Genomic DNA, 22,400 nt, shown 5'->3' with positions numbered 1-22,400 from the left:
TAAGAACTATTTAGGTATTGCATACATCCATAACTGCTTAAGCTAGAATAGATTTCTGTAGGCATGGTTATGATTACAGTGGCAATTAAACAGAATACATTTGACTCAAATATTACCTGCAGTAATTCAATATGAGATCTGTGCCTACTTCTGGATTTTGTACAAGAGTTCTTATGAGATCCTTCTTCCTTACTGGTGGTTGTCTAAATACAGTCTCAAAAGAAATCTATAGATGAGAAAAAAATGTTATCATCAGACCAAAGAAGCCTTTTGTACAATACCAAGACTAATTCCTCATATAGTTAGCCTTTTTGCTTTTCTTTAGTTTCAAGCCAGAGATTTTCAGAGCAGGAAAGAACAGTACATTTGTTGACTGTGTTCTGTGCCCAATAATCTTCAAGTTCCTTTAAGCATACTTGCATGGGAACTACTGAGTCACGGCCTGAACCTCTGATTGATCACCTGAGGTGAGCCATGAGCCAGCCAGAGGAGCACAGGTGAAGGCAATTCAGCTGTGCTGCTGGAAGGGGTGGAGCCAGGCTCCTAGACCTATTTAAGAGCTGGCTACCAGTGGGGAAGGATCTCGTCTGGAGATCCCTCCTTCTGGTGTTTTGTGGTGAGCCCAGCGTAAGGGTAAGCCTTCCATTTATTCTCTTTTGTTATCATAATCCACTTTGCCTAACTCTCTTGTTTATTTTTGATTGTAACATCTTGATATCCATTGATTATACAATACTCAATTACTATATTTCTCATTTTTCTGAGCTTTACTTAAAGAAGCAGGCAGAATAAATAAAATAAAACCCAACTTTCCTTACTCTTTAAGAGCAGATCATCTAAAAGCAACAAGCGCTATATATATCAGAATGTCTTGACTTTTCATCAGTTATTAAAATTCTAAAATAATAAAAGATAAAAATCAAACTCACACCAAATTTGCCAAGCTGGATACCCCATTCTGCATCAGTTATCAGCTCTCGGAATTTTCTTTCTTCTGCTGCTTCACCATATTGGATAGCAAGCTGTGCTCCAACCAGAGCTACTGACTTAAAGGAATGGGAAGGGAAATAGAGGTACAGTAAACAATCTGGAAGCTAGGAATTGTAAGATGTAAATTCTTAGAGGAGCTTAAAACAATTCACAGATGATTACACAACTGTAACACAGAAACAATCCTTACAGAACATAATGTTAGGATTCCCTCACCTGTTGAGGAGCTGAAAACTACTTGAAAAACTCAGGTTTTATCTAAAAAATATTATGCTAGTACTGTGCTACTCTAAGTGCAATGAATGCACTTATCTTCCCTTATGTTTTGTTTCATTTGTGAAAATTGCAGTTAGAGAACAATTCCTCCAAAACACTGGAGGTTTGAGTTATAGTGGCTTAGGGAAAAACAACTAGAGATTTTTTCTTTTTCAAGCTTTGGAATAAGTCATGGTTAGCTAACCTAGTGCCTGGACTTACACTGTGCTAACTGTTCACAGCAACTCTCTGTGCAGTTTTATCACGTGGCAAACAGATTGCCACTGAGAGAGCGCAACCAGTTCTAACAGCCATACCCATTTCTATGCAATATTGCTGACATCTTGAGGAATCTCCTAAACATTCTGCATATACTCAGGAAATACATTGTCTTGAGAATTTACCAGAACTTTTCTGTAATTTTGCCACGTGTTGTTTATGACACCCCAGAGCTTATTAAACGTATCTTCCCTGGGCAAAATAGCACAGTACCCCAGTGCCAGGTCCTGATCTATGAGACGACAGTTAAACACCTGTGGTTTGGAAAAAAAAGAAGTTAAATGTTCAGATTTTGTTTAAATAGATCTGTTTCTATAAAATATAACACATTTGTGTTATGCATTGTTGCACAGCTGTTGAAGTGTAACACCTCTAAATTAAAGGTGCCTTGAGTGTTTAAGTTAGGATTAAAAAAAAAAAAAAGGAAAGAATAGTAAGTGTTCTTTCAGGAATTTTAGATCAAAAACACTGAAGTCTAGTCTAAAAGTTACTGCTCTTTGTCAGAACTTCCTTAGAAGACAGTATATTCTAGGTTATACAGTACTTTAAAAAAAAAAAGACCAACAACCTCCCTTCAACTAAAAGAAGTCTAAAGACCAGAAATTGAAACTAAGATTAAAAATAACTTTTATTATAATGTAGGGCACTTTAAAGGCTCCCGAAGAGGTCATGCTCCCCCTATATATAACCTTTCAAGCAGAGCTACAGGCATACAGTCCAAAATCCACAGTTTACAAGAGGCTGAAACACGCTAGGGCTATAGCATGTTCCTGCCAGCAAGGAGCTATCAGTTCAAAGTCTGTTCTGTAATACGTGCCCCAGCTGTGGAAGGAAGCAAGGAAGCTGGGAATGAAGAGGCAAATGCTGTCAGGCAGTCCAGCCCACTCCTGCCCCATGGAAACATGAGGCTGTGGAACCCAGTCCTCTTCTAACATTTCAATGCTGTCGGTGTGTCCCCTTATCTTCATGGTTTTCCATAAAGAAAACCATGGTGTATGATTTTTCCCACAATGAATGCATTTGGTGGCATTTGGCCACACAACAATTTCAGACAGGGATTCTGCGATAGGAAGGGCAGCCCCTTCCTTGACAGGAAAGAAAGCTTTTTCTTAGCCCTTTCAGAGAATTCTTACCTTGTGTAGCAAGGTCATGATAGAGGTCTTAATTATTGATGCAGTTGTCTGTTTCATAGCAATGAGAAAACCTTTGATTTCAGCTAGTGTGTTGCCATCATGTAGCTAATACAAAGAGACAATCAGCACACGTAAAGATAAATTCCAAGTCTTCAACTTGTCATTTACAAAATACTAAGAGATACTGTATTTTCATATTTAATTATGGTCCTAAACAGATCTCTTCTAGTTAAAAAAAATAAAATAAAATCATTTCCTTGCTGTTTTGAGGAGATTTACTTGAACGATCTAACTGAGGAAAACACAATGTGAAAGCATATAACAACTGACTACTAATGTTCATTTAACTCTTGGTCTCTCCTTCAGACTCTAGAAGTTTAGTTTACTTTGCAAAGAGAAATGGAAGACCATGAGAAAGAGAAGAAACTACCAAATCCTTTCACAAAATGAGTAAACATCTGATCAGGTGGTAGTAACTATAAGGAGGTCATGGAGGTAGCCTCTCCCTAACCCATCAAATACACAACTCTAAGCATCTTAAAGCTGGAAAACTTCTAGGACTTACTCTCAGCAAAATTCAGCATATAGTTCTTGTCATACCTTCTCACCCAGAGATAAATCCATGTTGTTTGAGATACCGTGCTGAAGACAGGATCCAAATGAGCAGACTATTAGCCGCAGAGCTAACTCACACTGACTGCACTCCATGAGGTTTTGTAGCACTGCACAGATGGGAGTTCTAGCTGGCAGTAGAAGGTTCTGTCCTATAATATATTTCAGAAACAAACTCAGAAAACAATTAGAACGTTTGTATTAAACATGTTGTTCTTGAATGTTATCTGAATGAGCATATTGTTCTGAATTATCAGAATGATTTTTCTTCACCAAATTTATACCAAAAGATGAGCCCTAGCCTCCTTTGAAATTTTGAATTTTCAGAGTTTCTAGCTTAGTAAAAGCTAAACAGTTCAGTAAAAAAAAAAAAAAAAAACCCCAAGAGAAGAGAGAAGCTCAGTGGTAGAACTTCTGTACTGAGGCATACGCTTGGACAACATACCCAAAATTACAGGAGTGAATAGCAGCAATTACTCTCTAGTTGAGGGACTTCTGTGCAGAACTAAACTGTTTCCCAGCCATGTGGCTTTAAGTGGAACCCCCAGACTGCTATTTAAAAACTACAAATCAGTCTCCTCTGCATAGGTCTAATTTAAACCTGACATTTTTTGGTTGTCTTGTTTATACTTTCGAAGTGGTGAATCTGCCATCGTGGTACCTTTAATAAATGTGCAGTTTGCCAGGCTGGTAGAGTCCAAAGGATACAGTTTGCTCTCTGAAAGACAGACAAATACAAATTCACAGTGTGCTGAGATCTAAGCAACAATATAAAAGCCTCAAAGTGACTTAAAATCACTGTTCAGGGGCAGTTCACAAATTAGAAATTCAGTAGAACAGACGGCACATGAATTCTAAGGGCCAGACTGCTGTTACTATTTTTTTTTTTTAAACTGTGCTGCGTATTTATATTCCATATCCACCCCCCCAAATGAATATTGCTTCCAGGAGCTTGTCTGAGATTTTTGAGGAGTTTATTTCTCCTCAGACACAGGTGTCAAATTGTCCTAGATGAAGAAATCAATATGAAATACAGATGGTACACTGACTCAGTGTTCAGGAAAGTAAGTTTACCAGAAGTAGGTAGAAGAGAAGAAATGGTTTCATATATGACTGGAAGAACAATCTGTGGATCAAGAACTATCCCATCTTCATTAAAGAAATCATTGTAAGTCCATTCTTCATAAGGATCTTTATCTCCACCAAAACATGTTGTCTAAATAGAAAGAAGAGTTAATGAGCATGTCTACTAACAAACCAAGTATATGAAAGGTTATGCTTTTCAAGTAAAGAAATAGTAAATGATCCTTTATTTGTAAATGGCTTCTATCACACTACTTCTAGTAAACGTCCAGTAGTGTTAAATACATTTCCCACTTATGCAACAACCACTTTTCTTTCTCATGTTGTGTTAATGTAGTTGTACAGCCAAAAATCAATTTATTGTAGGCTTTCATAAAGCTTCTTAGCCAAATACTATAATGAAACATTTTTCAAACATGACTTGTTTTTCAGAAAAATAACCTTCAGTGCATAAGTATGCTTGCCTAGCCACTTTAATCTATTCTACTTAAACTGTAAGAGTCCATTCACTGCAAGCAGCTCAAAGCATTACTTGATCTGAGTAAAAAACAAAGATAGTATTCAAGAACTCAGTCCATCTTGTAAGTCTTATAAAACAGTTGGGAATACCCTCACATAAGAGACAATTAAAAAAAAAAAGGTGTCCCATCTCCCTCATTACATTCTAACACTTTTTATTTTATTTTATTTTTTTAAAGAACATTTTTGAAGTCGGATTTCTATGCTTTCTGGCAGTGTTGGCAGCAGTCATTGAATAAAAGCCCTGCTATTTTCAGTGGCATTAGTAAGATTTATTACACTAAAATGAAAGCTGAGAATTGCTGCTTGTGCTTCTTGTTTGTGCCACTTCTGCATTGCTTTCAGTCTACACTTCACACTGAGATACACACATGTTCAGGGAGATTTTAATCTGTAGAGCTATGGGCTTTGATGTTGTTTTGTTTCTTTTTAAACAAACTGATTCAATGGTGCTGGAGGAATAGGAAAAAAAAATATATGTATACATACAGTGAACTCTATTTAGTTATACAGGACATTACATATATACAAAAATATATTTGAGTTAGTAGAAATTACCTTTGCTGTAAAGCCATAGTTTTCTATTTGGCACTGTCTGTAAATTTCCTTGGCAGCTAAAGTATATTTACATAGTTCCAGAGAATCAAGTAGCAAATCTATGAAAAGATTAAGATCATTAGTATAATATGCATGGATGGTTCACATGCCTTGTTTAAAAGGTTAACATCATTTTGCAGAATCCATTTTTTTGCAGAGGCATGTATAGAAATTCACTTTTGGGTGGTTTTCCACTGGTAATACATGTAAATGATAAGAGTAATTATTACCTGGACTACATATTGTAGCTGCCTGACAAGCCATTTCATAGATCACTGCAGGAAGGTTCATGTCTTCAGAAGTGATTGCTGGAACATCACCACCCAACATATGACAAAGCTTTTGACAAGTTGAGAACAGTAGCTTCCCTGTTTCTTTATTACAGTGATTTTTATAGAAGTCCCTATTAAAAAATGAATTCAAAATGCAGATATGTATAGACAAATATAGGTATAGGTAGAAAGTTTAATCTGATCTCTGTGGGGAGGTAATAGTAAGATTAAACTATCTGACAACTTAACCATGAGGAAGAGACCAGATAGAAACCATGGAGTGGTACACGTGGTCAACATACAGTGGTTTTCTTCTATCTGTTTAAGCTGGGCAGCTCTCTTAATAATTACTTAATATTCTATCTCTTATCAAATAAGCCACAGGAAATCTCTTACTTAGCAATCATGCTATGGCCAAAAAAAGAAAGTCAGTTTTCAGAGAAGACAACTTCCCATTCATGTTATGTAAAAGCAATTTAAGCATATTTTTAAACACTCATTTTAAGAAAAAAATCAAAATCCTCATCTTTTCTCTATACGTCCACTTCCTTTTACAAAATATCAGAAAAACTACAGAGAAGTGCATTAAAAGAGTTAAACTTTTGAAAATCTCTACAGTTATACCTGCATATTTTTACAGCATCTTCAACTTTTCCAGCATCTAATGCTCTCAAGGCCAATGTTGTTCCCAGCTCTTGCTCTGATCTTTGCAGAAGCAAAGCCATTCTGTACAACCTTGCTTCTGTAGAACGGTTCTTTAATTTACCATCTTTTGTTTTACAATTTGTTGTTTGTTCTTTTCTAGACTTTGACAGATATTTGTCAGTTTCATAAGCATTTATGTGCTTTTCAAGGAGTGTAGACATCAGTGTAGGATTCCCGAAGTCTTCAACTGAAAGAAAGATATTAAAGTCTTCCTGCAACAAAAAATAAGATGGTTATTTGTACTCATGTAACCTCCTTTAGAATTAGTTTTCTAGATTAGCTATATAATCATTTTGAAGCCTATTGAAAATATAGAGACCTTAGTGATTTAAAAAAAAAAAACAAAAAACAAAAAACAAAACCAACCCATGGCACATAAGCTATAAATATAATTAATTTTCAATAGCATAAGAACAGGGGCAATAATTACAGTAAATGAAAAATAGTTTCAAACTACAGAGATACCTACTTGTAGGGTAGCAAGTGTTTCAAATGTTTTTAGGTTTGCTTCACATTCATCCTTCTTTAGAGGATTGTCTGTTGGAGGGGAAAAAAAAATTACTTTCTGACTCCATTGACAAACAGAGTGTAAGATGTTATAACCTAGAACTCACCTCTTTGAATTTTGTACAGGAATTTGAGGATTTCTACAAGTGTTTTTGTCATAAACATTTGTGTTTTTTGCTGCAGAGAAGGGAGAGGTTAACAATTGGTTTGGTCAGAATATTACCAATATAAGATAGCAAACCTTAGGCTACCACTCTACTGAGATACTATTCAGTGTTCTACACGTGTCTGAATCTACAGTTTAAAGCTCTAAAAAAACTATTGGTTAGAAACAAGAGAATGAAATTCTACTGTAACTGTGTTCTTTATGGAAATAGCAAATATTTAATAGCTATATACAAATGTATGTATGTATTTCACACAGTGTTTTAGTTATCATATGAGTTATCAAAAATCCTGCCTCTCCCCTCTGTTCTTCTTTCTCCTTACCAGAACCACTCCCTAAAACAACTACTAACAATAATTCTTTTTCTGTGGTTACAAGAAAGTGATGTGTACTGTCAGCTATGAAGCTTTGAATGACTTTGGTGGCAAAGCCACACCAACAACTTTTAAACATATTTTTTCAAGCAATTAGAGAAAAAAATAGGAGAACACGTAAGACAAGAGGTGTAACAGTAAAGCAGGATTTGTAAATAATTTAATTCAGTTAGCTAAATAATTGAATTCAGTTTGTTAAGACAGTGTGTGGAAATGACTTGAAAAATAACATAATTGTATAATGCACAGAAATCAGAATAAACTCCAGTTGAGACTTTAAGAGGTTCCCTAGTAAAACCTCCTGCTCAAAGAAAGACCTTTCTTGTTGGAAGTTAGGACATAATAACATACGAAATAATGCACACAATTTACAGAGTTTGGTACCTCTTCAGAATTATCTGCTTTCCTCTTTAACACCAGTGTTCCCCACACAGTCAGTCTCTCCGCAACTTTCTCAGCTTCAGCAATAGTCAGAGACTTTAGTAAAGTGAGTGATTCCTCTCCCTGGAGAGAAAGGGGGGGGGGGGGGGGGAAACAAACAAAAAAACCAAAACAGAAATAATCAAAATAGAAATTAATTTATTTATAGGAAAGCTATGCACCTCCTTACTTTAATTATTTTTCTGCTGACAAACTTCAAATTTCCTCAAAAAATACATTTACTTTAATGATTTCACCCTGAGTGGTTTCAATTAAAGTTTTGAGGCTTTCAGTAAAATGTATGTACTTGCTAAAGGCTCTAATAAGCAAATTAAAACACAGTTTTGCTCATTGGCAATTATGCAGTGTTTTTAAGAAAGTGTTTTTAAAACATGCTTTGATTGTCGATAATAGCATGACCTAATAAGACAGAACAAGTGGTAGAATAGAAAACTCTTTGCAAGGGAATCAGACTGATTCCTGAATAAAAACAAAACAAGCCTTTTTATGCCTCAGTAACAAAAGTAGATGACTGCAGTGTATAAATGTATTCTCACCTACTAAATGTAGCAAGCAAAGGCATCTGAGTAATTTAAAGGTAACTTTTTTTTTTTCCCCTTAGCAAAATCTTAACTTGAAATTTTTGAGGCAAAAAGCCCTGCAGAAGCTGTTTTGTTTGGACATAAATATTCAACACTGATTTACAACACTTAGGCACCTACAACACTAGAGAGGCAGGTATGTACCACTGCAAGGTATCACTTTGCATCAAAAATCACAGAAAAAAGAAACGGATTTTGGAGGTAAATATGCAACTTGCCCCAAATCAGCTCCAGCAAAGACATGTGAATATATGTAGACTTAAATTCTGACTTCTTCTACATATGGGGCATTATTTTTGTACTTTTTTGCAATGAAGGATGGCTCACAATGACACTGGTCACATCTGCAGTGTTAAGTACAGGCAGTTATGTGTACAATTAATAAAACTGTATTAAAATACCAATATATAAACTGTATATAAGGTTTCAGCAAGCAGTGCAACTGTTGCTGTTTTGAAAATAGTCTACAGTCTCCAAATACCCATATCAACTGACACAAAGTATTTTAGTACCCTTTCTTTGTCAATGAGGTCTATCATCCTCAGAATGTAGACTTCCATGGTGGGTAACATATATGCTTCTACCATTTTCAAAGCATCCTCCAAAGAAGTAGGAGTGTCTTGTTTAAGAATGTATTTCACTAGCCTCTGTGAGAAGAAAACAGATATGGAATTTAGTTTATTCATTTATCAGATAATAAGGGAAGCCATTTATAAACTTCTGCACTGTAATTGTACAGCTCATACCAAGCAAGTTATCCATGAGTTTAGAAGCTCTATCTGTAGATAAAACTTCATTAAACGTAACTAGGGGAAAAATGGACTTGGGAAAGAAACTATGTAGTTTATAGGGATGTATGAATGAAAAACAAAGTGCAAGTAAGTTACGAAATCTGAACAGGACAAAAAAAAAGGGGATAACAAATGGGAGCTACACATTGCTATGCTTTAATTGCTTTAATCTGCCTTTAATTGCATGCTTTTTTTTTTTAATTTGGTAAATTTAGGATTTCTTGTTTGTTTAACAGAACATAAGTGCTGATCGTTTACCATTATCATCTGCTTGTCCTTTAAGAGATTAGTGTCTCTTATCCCGTAGGCCCGCAAAAGCTTCTTCATTTCCATTAGTCGATAACTTTCCTGCAATAACTTTACTCTGTGGACAAATTAGACTATTAATTTATTATATATGTATCTGATGTACAGAGATGATCAAACCATATAGCTTTAATTAAAAAAAAAAAAAAATCAAGAATTCTAACTGAAAAGTAAACATAAAACTGAGATATAGCCTATAGGATGTGGTCTTACTTGGCATGATTCATTTCCAAATGCTGTTTTACCAGCTGCTCTACTGCTCCACTCCATGGTACCACAGCACCATGCATTATCTGCAGAACTGCATCAAATTTCAGCTAGAAAAAGAACATGAAAAGCTTACTCATCAAAATAAGTTGCAAGATATTCTTTGAAGTATTGTTCACCTGTGATCATTTAGGCTATCACTTCTTAGCCCAGCTTCCATTGTGTAATAGGCATTGATTATTGTATCAAACTAGATTAGAAAATGATAGGAGTGATTTACGACACCACAGAACTTCAGCTTGAGACATGCTAAAGTTGAGTTCTCTATGTGATGATATCAAAATTACAATTAGATTCTCAAGCAAAGAATATGGGATAAAAGGACAGATGGTTATTTTTTGTCTTACCACTTACATAAACATGCACTCGTGCACTTACATAAAAATCAGGTGTTCCATTCTGAATGGATGTATTAGAGCTATTTTATTAAACATACTTACATCTGTATCAGAGATACAACCAATGACAGCTATTGCCTTTGCCTCCCATGCAGTTTCAAATACAGAAGCAGACCGTGTACGGCAACGTTCTAGCAAGTCCTGCGTATTTTGGTAAAAATTAATAGAATTTTAATGGAAAAGGTAGGAATATATTTGCAATATAATATACTCTAAAATATTAGAAATGACAGAATGTTTTAGGATATCAAGGGACAGATTTTTCCCTCATATCTGTTTATTGCTGAAATAGTAATTTTCAGTGAGTTTGACAGCAGTAAACAAATCAGAAAACTGATTCTAAAATTCATGTGTAAATAAAATGATTATCAGATTTGTTCACTGCTTATGTAAGTTTAAATAGATATATTCAAAATGAAGAAAATGTTACCTTTATATACTGTAAAAGAAGTTCATCCTTTTGGAGATTATGTTCACAGAGGTAAGGCTTTATAAACTTATCCAGAATAGATGGGACAAGCTCTGGTGCCAAAATTTTATCCAACATACGAAACACAATAGTAGTTGTGTTCTCCTGGGCAGCAAAGTAGAACAATGCAGTTTTAGAACATCACACATTTTAGTCCGTGATCCTTCACATTTCAAGTGACTAATTGAACATCCAGTGCCCACTGAAGGTAATTAAGGTGCTAGTTCATCATTCCTTTACACCAGGGAAGGCGAACACCCAGTGTCTCTCTTACAAAATCGTTGTTCAGCTGTACTTATAATTTCACTGTTGCTAACACTTGGTCTGCAACTCAGCCTCTACCTGTACTATACTGCAACTCATGGGGTTTAATTCGTGGCTTTTAATAGTAGGTATCTTGTCACATTATGTGTCCATACCCCTTGTGTTTATAATGAAAACTGTTGTTTCAACAATGTATCAAATAGCCTCAGCAGCTTACAAACACAAGTGCAACTAATCAGAATTACCTTCTCAAAATCACAGAGTGCCAGCCTGCAGTTGTATTTTCTGTAGAGATCTATCAGTTCTTGTAAATCATTTACTAGTTTCTTCAACCTAAGTACTTCTTCACAGTCACTGCATTTCTGAAACAGTATTTTGAAATGAAACATTAGAAGACTTGCTGCAATCTTCTATTTCTGATGGCTTGGAATCTTGGAGATTCTATGGATCTATGTGCTGAACCTTCATACAGCATACAACAAAGCAAATCAAGTACATGTTCATTTCCCTAGATGCCATTATGCACTTCAAACTTAAGATTCACAAGACTAAGATAGCAGACCTAAGTACAGAATGTCAGTGTTTTCAATTTAAAAAATGCAAACCTGGTTAGCTTTAAGCTTAATCTTTCTTCACTATCATAGTTTCACCATCACAGTTACTAGTATACCCAGGATATACAATATATTGGACTTCTATTTATTATGCAATTATATCTATTTATTTATGCAAATTCAATGTTCACATCCTTACAGCTAGCTGATTTTTATTACCCATTTTCTCCATGCTAGAGCTTGGAGAAAAATATTTAATGAACTGCAATCTGTTTCCAAAAATTTTGACAGAAATGAGATGTTTCTAATTGAAGTTCATAAGAAATATCTTTATTGAAGTGTTTCATAGTACAGAAACTTGTGTATTGCAGAACATTTGATTATTATTTGTATTTAGACCATTAATTCATGTGTCAAAGGGCATAACTGTTGCACCAATGTTGCTGTTTTTTTTTCTTTATCCAGTCTTTAACCTAAGATGATTGAAATTAAGTTCCTTCCTTTCATGGGAGTAATTAATTTCCCATTAAAGCAGTAGTGATCTAATAACAGCTTGTTTCTACATTGGCAAAGAGCATATGTTCTAAAGTCTGAGAACAGCAAATCTTTTTATTTCCTATGTTTCTTACCAAAGGATTCCACTGGCCAAAACTTGTCAGAGGCATTTCATCTTGATTTTTACTCGTAAAAAAAATCTCAGCCATTTCCAGCCCATTCTCTGGCCAATTTGCCTGTCCAATAGAAATTGATATCAGCAAACAGTGCTGTATGTATAGAAATACAAGACAAGCAAAATTTCTACACCATGATTTACCTTATCAGTTAATTCAAGGTTGCGAGCACCCTGTTCCAGCCATCTGGCTAATATTTTCTGCAATAGAAACAGTTATCAGGAGAGTTATGCTGCCTATCAAAGTGAAATCTGCTATTAGAAATCTGTTTAAAAGGAAATACTTTAAAATATAAGTTGTAGGGAAAGGAATTCATTTAAAAATAGAGTAGAAAAAGGTTCTGAAATCCAAAAAAGTAGGTCTGACTATAAAATTACCTTAGTTTCAGAAAGCTGTGTCTTATATTTATTGAATCAGTTTTACCTGTCCCTTTGGCACAACTCTCCTTAAGAAGGGAATCACAACATTTTTCAGCCACAAACACAGATCCTTTAGAGGAACAGTGACATGGATGGCATTAAGCAAGCTCTCCAGCATTTTCTCATCAAAGGTGTTTTCAAGATCTGCCTAAAATTTTAAAAGAGAACAGTTATAAGTTTATGGAGTATATACTTATCAAATAACTTGTAATATTACTTCATTAACAGGAAAAAGCAATAGAGTTCACAGACACAAAGAGAAAAATCTAGGAATTAAAAAATAACATAGTAGTAGTAGTAATAATAATAATAATAGCCCTGCTCACAAAAACAAGGCTACTGTTTAAAAGATGCAACTGAAGCAATTTCTTTTTGCAAGTTATGGTGGGTGGACCACATCCCTATACATCTGGGCTTGCTTTATAATTCTGTCTTAAACAACTGATCTAGAACTATTCATTCTTATATCAGAGATTCCAGTTTATTCTTGAATCAATAGGAAGCTCCACCTTTTAAGGAATGAAAGTTGAAACGTGACAATAGATGAGATTCTGTTTTGCTTCTTTGAGGAGCTGTTTTGTAACAGTATTAGCCTGATGTTTTGTTAAACAAGCCTGGAAAATTTAAGAGACTCAACATCCTCCATAAGTATAAAAGATACGTTAATGCTGTTTCACCTGATGCCTAAGCCAGAGGTACTGTGCACAAGATAAATTTCCTTCTTCTAGCTGAAAAAGGATGTTCTTTAAAATGTCTTCATTATTCAAGAATTCTGTCCAAGCAATACCACTAGAAAGGAGAGGAAAAGAAACACTGTTATTACATCCAAACCCTGGAGGTGTTCAAAGCCAGTTTGGGGTCCTGGGCGACCTGACATAGTGGGTAACAACTCTGTCCAGGATGAGGGGATCGGAGTCAGGTGAGACTTAAGGTTCCTTCCAACTCAAGCCATTCTATATTTATTACATGGCAGTATAAAAGGAGGTGTAGAAGAGGATCTCAAACCTTTTCCAGCTTATGCTATATGCTGTAAGACATAATTGGAGCATTAGATTGTGTGGGCATATATTAAAAAAACACCTATCTACAGTCAAAAAATACAAAAAAAACCTACACAAGATGTTATCTGTTGCACACAATATAAATTTTCAGTATTTAGGTTGACTCAACCTCTGTTTTATCCCTTCTCTACAGTGAAAGACCAGAAGCCTAAATTTAAAATAAACCACATTTAATTTAAATGGCAGATATTAAACCATTATAATTATCTTTAAATCTTAAAAAATCTTTAAAAACAAACCTGAACTTCTCCAGTCCAAAAGCTCCATAGAAAGTTGTAAGCCTTGCCTGAGCTCTCAATACCTGCAGAATGCAGACAAGGGATTTAAGGTCAAAATCTGGCTTACAAAACAACAGTATGACCTGTGTAACATATATAAGTTTGTTTAATGAAGAATTACTCAGGAACTTCAATTCTAGGAGTAGTTAACATTAATTCTCTTTGAAGGTATATGAGTGCTGTGCAATATGAAATAAGCCTAATTAAGAAGTAAAATAAATACTTGAAAGTACTTAAAGATGTTTCTTTCCATTTCTATACCACTCAAAAATGAATCTTTTAATTCAAGACTGAAGGAATCACTTTAACTCTGAAAACTGTCAAAATCATGGTTCTCATTTAATATTTTAAAATGTAATCTCACTTTAAAACATTTAAACTTTTACTGTATAAAACTGTACACCATAATTGTTATCATATGATAGCATCAGGCCAAAACGTTTGTCCTCACCTCAGTTAGAGATGCTAGAGCCCCATCAGAAACAATGGTTCTATCATCTTTCTTCAAGACCTGGAACAAACACATGAAATAGCTTGGCTGACAACTCTGATGCAAAACATGCCACAAGTGGTTCTTTGAGTTTAATGAAGGTAAAAAAAAAAGCTAGCAAAAACTCAATAGACTCCTTAAACTGGAGTCTATTCTACAGTTTTAGTCTTTGCTTGGGTTTTTACATCTACATGAGAGCAGACACGTATCTCTCTGATTCTGTTTGTCAAGGCAACAAAAACTAAAATAATGAAAACAAAACAGTGACATACTTTTAGATTTTAATCCAGAAATCAGTATGTAAAACGAACTTACAAAGGCTACTCAAAACTAAGACCTCTGTCTCTGGTCTGAAAATAAAATGAACTCTTTTTAGCCCTCAAGCAATAGCAAGAACAAAGTTGCAACAAGTCTTGATTTCTGATCATTTTTCATAATGCAACTTTTTGAATGACTGTAACTGGTTGGAAGGTGTACTCCCTCTCAAGGTGTACAGAAGCATGTAATATCAATGGGTAACAGTAAGAAATTAAAAATCAACCTTACCCTGATTTTAGCATAGTTTAACATTTCTTGAGCAGTTTCATACAGTGGCCATGGAGCATTTATGCAGTAATCCACAACAAACTGGCTGTCCTGTTTAAGAAAAGAAACAATTGGAATTAATTCCAAGCTCCTTTATAGTTTGATTTAATTTATTAGAGAAATAGGGCAGGAAAGAGAAAAGACCTGAATTTTAAGCAGATTTTCTTTGGCTTCATTCACATAATCCAGCAAGACTTCTTGACCATAGCTTCCAATGGAGGCTGAAGCTAGCTTCTCTAAAATCATGTTTGCTTTTACTTTGTATACAAGCTGTTTGAAAAATAAAAAAAAATCTCAGTTTTAAATTTGATGTACTTCAGCTTTAAGCATGCTTAGTTGTGCTAATTAATTTTCAAATGTCTTTATTAAGAAGAGTCAACTTACCTCAACATCGAGTCCAAATTGTATAGCAAAACTCTCTGCCTCAGTGAATTTGTGTTTGTGAAGCAAGCGACTCAGTCTAGGAGTGAGATAAAGTAACCTTATGCTACTGTAACATAAAAACTCAAACCACAGATGACGGTAATCAAGCTTCAAGGGAAAGTGTACCTATTTTCTGGCAAGGCTTCAGTTAAACTTCTCATCACAACAACAGAAACTGGGCCTTCAGTGGACCTGAAGGTGGACGGAAACTACATGAGTTTATCAATTCTAAAATAGCTGTATGTTGAAGTGATCTGCATTTTAAGGTAACAGTGATCAGGTAATATGAAAAATGTTATCTTACATCTGATGATTTTCATGAATTCCTTCCAAGAAGTATATTGTATCCTGCAGCATATAATAACAGAAATCATTAGGTGGTGGAGTAAATCAGCCGTAAGAAAACAAAGCTGTAATGCATGAGGTGTTTCTTAATATGGAAACAAACTCTTGTTTTTTCTCTCAGACGTTTTCTTTATGCTTATCATGTTCATCCTTGCATGGTTTCCACCATCTACAATTCCTGAGGCTAGTAAGAGGACGCTTCACGCTGAAACCACTCTGCTATCCTGGTACAGTTACCTCAATACACCCTCCACACAAGTGAATCATCCTAAAATTACTCTTTGCTCTTTCATTTTGTTTAAGCCATAGGCATGTCAGACTGTAACCACATTACAAACTATGTGAAGAAGGCATCTGTGCTATGTTCCACAAATGTCAAGGTATATATTACATTTCTGACCTTGATTGTTCCATATTTTCTGTTGCACTTATCTGCCACGTGCTTCATACAAGACAAGCAATTCTGTCAGCTTTTATTTTTATTGCACATTGTTATCCTCTCACATACCCACTCCATCAGTCTTTCTAATACTCCTAATTCATAAAATTCTTATTGTCTTATTTCAGACATCTTTTGTTAAAATCCTTACGTGGAAGCAGTTTAAACAGAAACAAATTGGTTCTCTCATCTAAGTTTAAGTAAATCCCAGATAAAATCTGTGTTTTTCTTTGCTGAGAGAATAGACTTCATACAGCATTTAGCTGTGTAACAGCAGCAAGAAAATTTGGCACTAGAGTTAAATATTGTAATAGGCTGGGACATAGCATACTGAACAATTTAGCTCTGTTATTTTTTTCTCGCCCTTTAGAGACATTATTTTATTTTCTTTGTATGGTTTCTCAAAAAGTGGTTCTAATCTATAAGAATAAAACCTCTTTAACAATTAAATCCACTAAAACAACTATATTTCTTTGAACAACAACAAATCTAAACGTACTGTGCCAATCCCGCTTAGGACGAGTGAAGAAACAACAGATACTTCCAAAGAATAGAGCTGTTGCATAGTAGGTAGTGCAAAAACCATTAAACTTCTCATCTATTAAAAAAAAGAAAAAAAAAGAGAGAGAAACAAATCAGATAGAAGTGATTTAGATATGCTGGTGAGATTGATGTTTGCAAAATCATTTCTGGATTCTTAAAGAGTTAAAATCATGAATAAACTGCTGAAATGGAAAAATCAAACAGCAGGTCATCTTAGTAAGGCACCAATGCACGTTTCTGTTTAACAACTAAAGAACAGAATACAGATAAGGAAACAGACCTGTTTATTAGTGGGTCTTGTCATGGCTACCAGTTTAACATCTGCAAGCCCTTGCCTATAGAACAGAAGAAAGAGGGGAAAAAAGAATACTGTATCAGTCTTTTGCTTTCTCTGTCTGTTTATCTGTCAGACGAAGTTCAAACTAAAATTCAGACTTGTAAGCAACACTGTACAGCTTATCTCACCTTATTCTAGGTGAGCATTTCTGAAACAATATATGTTGCATGCAAGTTCACTTAGCAGTAAAAATAGATAAACCAAGAAAAAAAGCAGTAAGTGCCAAGGTTTTCTTGTCTCCAGTGTAAAGCTAACAATGCTTTTGCCCTGCTGTCTAGGAAGGTTTCACAAAGATTTCTAAAAATTAATTACTATAGAAAATCAAGTATTTGTAGCACACTAGACAATAGACAATTTTTCAGAACTGATGCTACAGAATTTTTACTTACTGCATGACTGAAGAAGAATCAGACTCTGTGGTTAGAAGAAATTCTTCAATATGTATTAAAGGCCAATCCCAAATTAAAGTAAGAGAATAAACATCCCATATGCTTAAGATGTTCTAGAAAAAAAAAAGCAGATATGAGTTTCCTCTTTTTTTCATTAAGGATATTTTTGGTCTTTATTGAGCAGAATATTAAAGCTAAAGTAATGACAAAAAAACCTCAAGCAGTAAGATCAATATCCTCAAAATAAGCATCTTTATTTAATAGAAATGTATTCTAAAAGTTATTTTAAGAAAGAGGCTCTTTCGAGAGCACTGTAAAATGAAGACTAAACCAAACTGTTGCACCTACCTCTGTATCTAAAACAAACAGCAGATTGTCAAGAACTTGAAGTTTCACTGCATCTAAAAGAAATAATACATAATCATAACAATTTATTATTTTTCTTAGAGTGTATTTGAAGTAAAAACAGTTTCCATGTATCACCAAGCATTGGAAGCAGACATTTATCTTCACAGACCTGAGAAGTTCCATTAGCGTTTTTACTAAAGCCAGCGAGATACCTGAAAACATCTTATTTTCTGCAGCTACGTACAAATTCCACCCTTGACTGTAAAAACAACAAAAAGAATGTCTTTACCTTTGATCAGACTTGAATCGGCAAAGCTTCGAACAGACACCAGGTTGTTGGTAGTGTCCACCTCCCATTTGGAGAGTACAAAACCTCCTTTACCCTATCAGTAAAAGCAAAGTGATGCAGAATTTATGGGGTTACATATTAGACATGTGACAGATTTACCTCTCCAATTGACCTCTAACTTATAAAACACCTGAAATTTGCAAGACTAACTTAAACTTCATTTTCAGTTGATATTCATTTTCAGTTGATGTTCAGAAAAATGCTTTTTAACTTAGCCTCTTTTCAAGAATGTTCTTTATTACAGTAACCATCTCACTCTACATTTTAAAACCTCCATTTTTCATTCCTTCAGAATATAAAACTTATATTAAATGTACTCTGAGCAAACTGAGGAGTGTTGCATTGAAGTCATCGGGCATCGGACAAAGTTAATGAACTCTGGAAACTTCTAGTCCAAAATAATATTTCAAAATTGACCATCCAAAAAATCTTTGATTAATTTCTATTCTTGATGCTAAAGTGTTTTGTGCAACTATATACTATTTTGCAGCCTTTGTTGAGTGTTGGAAGATTCTTTCTAGCTTTGGTTTTCCAAGCCCTAAAGCACAACTACAAATAGTCCAACCCCGTGCAAGTTAGGAACCACAGTGATTTACTCTGTCATACAGCCAGGGTGAAAATATTTTCCCTCATACCAGAGAGTTCTGAAATAACAGTAGTTTCCTTACTAAAAAGACTGCAAAATTGATAACATTTAAATTTACAATGAAGGAAATTGAACAAATTTCTTTCACTATCTTTTTTTTAAACCAGCTAGACATAAATTTTATTGTAGATCAACAAATGCTATCATTGCTCCATGATCACTGACAACAATTCTTACAAACATGTTATTACTACTTACCCCAATTATCATGTGGATTTTATTTGCCAAATTACTTATCACGGAATTCTGACAGCCAAGGCTGTGATATTCCTCTGTGGAAATGAAAGCTGTCTTTATCTGTCCTTGTAACTATTGGGGCAGAGGATGGAGGGAAAGCAAACAACAGAGAAGAAAAAGTTACCTATAAAAACAGTACATTCTGAACTTCTCACTTCTCTGTGAACGTGAATTACTTTTTCTTTCTTATGAATTGTAATAATAAACTGGTAAGTTTCCAATGGAACACAAAATAAAGTCGTTACAAACCTTGCACTTTAGCACAGATGTTAGAAGTCATGTTTCTTACCTTTGTTGCTGCAGTCATATCCATCTTGTCAATTGCTATGTTAAAATAACATAAAAAACACATCAATGTACAATAAGATTTTTAAAAATAAAATTTGAAAAAGCCAGTGAACATCATATAGGTTAGTATAATCCTAGCCTGACTATTCTGAAGGAAAGATGAGCCACTATCCTTGACAAGATCTATTTCTACTGATCACAATATGTAGTTTCAGAAAATCCTAACTGTGCTTACACAGCTTTGAAAATTAAACTTGTTATCAGTATTCCTCTGTGCAGTTCAAACTGATATTGTGATATAAAATTCTGCTCCTATAATGTTCATTACTTTTCTCTACACAATAATGAGAACACAAGCTGAAGAAATTATTGAATTAATTTAAAAATACTCTTTTATAAACAGCTATACACCGGTTTCTCTATAAAACCAAACCAAGGCTACATAAGCAATCCCAAATCAACATCTTAACCCTAATAGAAATGTGCATGTAAAAGATCTTCAATACTTCTCTACCTGCTCAAACTGAAATCCCAGTTTGTTTGTAGATTATCTTACCTTCTTGTGTTTTAGCAAGTGGGAGATGCATAATGCAAAAGAAACCCTTGCTCGTGAGAATGAACATATGATAAACACCTAAAAAGCAACAAAGAAAACAACAAACCATCAACAAAATACAACAGAAATATTTTGAACTGAGGTATTCACTAACTGTAAAGGGACTGCTAGCTTAAAAATAGGAAACTGAAATAACTGATAAGAATTCTGACCAACTAACTAGATTATTTTGAAAAAAAATTCTGTCACTTTCACCAGAGAGAGTATGAGTTTTTAGGGTTCCATTTAAAAGTATGGTTTTTGTACGCGCCTATCACACTGCAAATTCTGTTTTTGTGACAAAACTACATTGACACATGTCGTATTATGAAAGGCAGGACTGGGTTGGAAGAACAAAACTACTAAAATCTGAAGTCTGATAGAAGCGTGAGGCAGAGTAATGCCTTCTTGAGTATTTTCATAGGTTTAACACAGCCACAAAAGAAAGATTCAATCTTTTTTTTACTTTTTACACAACCACAAGAGAAGGAGGTGTTGACTTTTGACTGCCTGTTGTTTTTTATGCTAGTCTAAAATAGTGAGAGCTAAATATCATAGGAAAGTCACTCCCTCACGTCAATAAAATTTTGTTATTGCAATAGTTTGGATTTCATGATCAGTTAAGAAACAACTAACTAGACAAAAAACCCACATTGTTGTGAAAAAGCAATATGATTTTACATCTTTCTGAAAGTGACTGCCTTTCCAAAATTTTCAAAGACCTTCAGATAAGGTCCACTGATTAAAAAGTACATCTAACAACCACAGTGCAGAGTAAAACTGCATCTGCTTATCTTGTTTGTAGCCTCCTCTTTAGAGACGTTAAAAAGGGAACAAGATCGCAAATAATGAGGCAAGAAAAGTTATCAAAATACTTACCTGCAACTGTTGCATCTTTTTTGATAGAGAGATTTAAGTAGGTCTTTTCACTTGAAGATGTTTCAACCAAAATCTAAGATGGAATCAATGAATCAATATTTGCGTGTCTCATTTGAAAAAAAAAAATCTTCACTTGAAATACTGTTCACCAGTTTAAATTTCAATCTTTTTTCTTTCACCAAGAACTCATGGTTTATATGTAACATTCCATGTTGTATATCTGCACACAACATACTATAAATAACATATATACAATTTTTCTTGTAACTTGTTACTTATAGAAAAAAAAAAATCCCTTTAATCAGGCTGTTTGTTCAAACTAAAAGACTTATTCATAACACAAAAATATTTCTATATAAATATATGGGAAAAAGAAAGAAAAACAAAAACAATAACAAAACAAATAACAAAAAAAAAAAAAAACAAAAACAACAACAACAACAACAACAACAAGGAACCCTGAGAACAAAAGATTTGGAATAAAGTCAGGATAGAACAGTTACTGTACCTTAGTCAGCAAGGTTTTTTTTGATGGAATATGAATAAGATGGATATTGCCACTTCTCTCACCAACCACAAGGAATTGTTTTTCTTGACACATACCAACCACATCCACATTAGTATCTGAAAAGTTCCATGTCGTGATGTCAGCTATTAAGATTTTTTTATTAGCAGACATGCATATTTGAAACACAGAATGTGGGTAATACAGCATTCCAGATTTCTACAAAGGTATTTACTTCGATAAAACTAAGTACAAGGGCACAGAATGAGTGGCTTTGCTCTCTGCGATTCCCATTGCAGTGATAAGTTAACAAGCATTCTAATTAAGTTGTGCAGGAATACTTGGTTAATGAGATACAGAATCCCATTTCGTTATTTAGTTATTTGTTGTAACAGTTTATCTTACAGGCAGATAGATATTCAAGATAACTGACATGCTTTCAAGAAGAGCACTTTTTTTTCCCTTTAATTTAGTTTTGAGTTCGAGCTTAGTTCTGAATTAGTGAACTTACCAAACTGAATGTGCAGCTGCAGAGCCTGTCCTGTGCTGTCAAGAAGTACCACCGATCTGTCAACAACAATAATGCTGCCATCCCTCGAGCTGCACGCATACAGCTGAGGATTAACTGAGACCTAAGAATAAAAAGATTGTTACACATAATAACTGAAACACTTCAGATATATGACAATGTTCCTCGCATATATGAGGAAACATGACATAGTTCTGAGGAATTCTACCTTTTCTGAAGATGTTATTTGAAGCAGTGAGTCCACTTGGTATAAGGCACTGCCACATTCCTGGCCTAAGCACACAGAGAACTGCTCTCTTGTTGTGTCGTCGTTCACCAGAATTTCGATATCATTCCACATTCTCACCTATGATAACCACATAAGCAAGAGAGCTGTAAGAAAATTAGTTGACTGCCTATAAATCATTGGCCTTAGTGCTCTGTTGCTGTTCTGCCTCTAGCAGGTAGGATACTGGGATACACTTTCTAAAGGCACGTTGAA

At 34.6% G+C, this 22,400-nt stretch overlaps 1 protein-coding gene across 1 annotated transcript in view; it reads right to left on the bottom strand.

Annotated features, from left to right (window-relative positions):
* Positions 1-22,259, bottom strand: part of KNTC1 (kinetochore associated 1) — a gene marked incomplete at both ends in the record, with an annotated part of 33,888 nt that extends 11,629 nt beyond the window's left edge. Inside the window, 42 exons of the mRNA XM_079543718.1 lie at positions 117-226; positions 930-1,046; positions 1,650-1,778; positions 2,658-2,762; positions 3,258-3,421; positions 3,931-3,987; positions 4,344-4,485; positions 5,430-5,527; positions 5,699-5,871; positions 6,365-6,657; positions 6,915-6,982; positions 7,060-7,129; positions 7,877-7,996; positions 9,027-9,161; positions 9,564-9,669; positions 9,825-9,928; positions 10,319-10,417; positions 10,707-10,850; positions 11,255-11,371; positions 12,193-12,294; positions 12,378-12,434; positions 12,658-12,801; positions 13,331-13,442; positions 13,954-14,015; positions 14,444-14,503; positions 15,029-15,118; positions 15,212-15,337; positions 15,452-15,527; positions 15,617-15,682; positions 15,795-15,838; positions 16,774-16,872; positions 17,098-17,152; positions 17,544-17,656; positions 17,892-17,944; positions 18,181-18,274; positions 19,085-19,195; positions 19,413-19,447; positions 19,968-20,045; positions 20,886-20,958; positions 21,394-21,509; positions 21,902-22,022; positions 22,128-22,259. Of these exons, the coding sequence (XP_079399844.1) occupies positions 117-226; positions 930-1,046; positions 1,650-1,778; positions 2,658-2,762; positions 3,258-3,421; positions 3,931-3,987; positions 4,344-4,485; positions 5,430-5,527; positions 5,699-5,871; positions 6,365-6,657; positions 6,915-6,982; positions 7,060-7,129; positions 7,877-7,996; positions 9,027-9,161; positions 9,564-9,669; positions 9,825-9,928; positions 10,319-10,417; positions 10,707-10,850; positions 11,255-11,371; positions 12,193-12,294; positions 12,378-12,434; positions 12,658-12,801; positions 13,331-13,442; positions 13,954-14,015; positions 14,444-14,503; positions 15,029-15,118; positions 15,212-15,337; positions 15,452-15,527; positions 15,617-15,682; positions 15,795-15,838; positions 16,774-16,872; positions 17,098-17,152; positions 17,544-17,656; positions 17,892-17,944; positions 18,181-18,274; positions 19,085-19,195; positions 19,413-19,447; positions 19,968-20,045; positions 20,886-20,958; positions 21,394-21,509; positions 21,902-22,022; positions 22,128-22,259 (4,370 nt within the window). The remainder of the gene's footprint in view (positions 1-116; positions 227-929; positions 1,047-1,649; positions 1,779-2,657; positions 2,763-3,257; positions 3,422-3,930; positions 3,988-4,343; positions 4,486-5,429; positions 5,528-5,698; positions 5,872-6,364; positions 6,658-6,914; positions 6,983-7,059; positions 7,130-7,876; positions 7,997-9,026; positions 9,162-9,563; positions 9,670-9,824; positions 9,929-10,318; positions 10,418-10,706; positions 10,851-11,254; positions 11,372-12,192; positions 12,295-12,377; positions 12,435-12,657; positions 12,802-13,330; positions 13,443-13,953; positions 14,016-14,443; positions 14,504-15,028; positions 15,119-15,211; positions 15,338-15,451; positions 15,528-15,616; positions 15,683-15,794; positions 15,839-16,773; positions 16,873-17,097; positions 17,153-17,543; positions 17,657-17,891; positions 17,945-18,180; positions 18,275-19,084; positions 19,196-19,412; positions 19,448-19,967; positions 20,046-20,885; positions 20,959-21,393; positions 21,510-21,901; positions 22,023-22,127) is intronic.
* Positions 22,260-22,400: the final 141 nt, after the last annotated feature.

This window comes from Tetrao urogallus (assembly GCF_951394365.1).
Source record: "Tetrao urogallus genome assembly, chromosome: 17".
In the NCBI taxonomy this organism is placed as follows: Eukaryota; Metazoa; Chordata; class Aves; order Galliformes; family Phasianidae; genus Tetrao; species Tetrao urogallus.
Note: the sequence above shows the minus strand (reverse complement) of the source record. Positions and strands in the feature narration are given on the sequence as shown.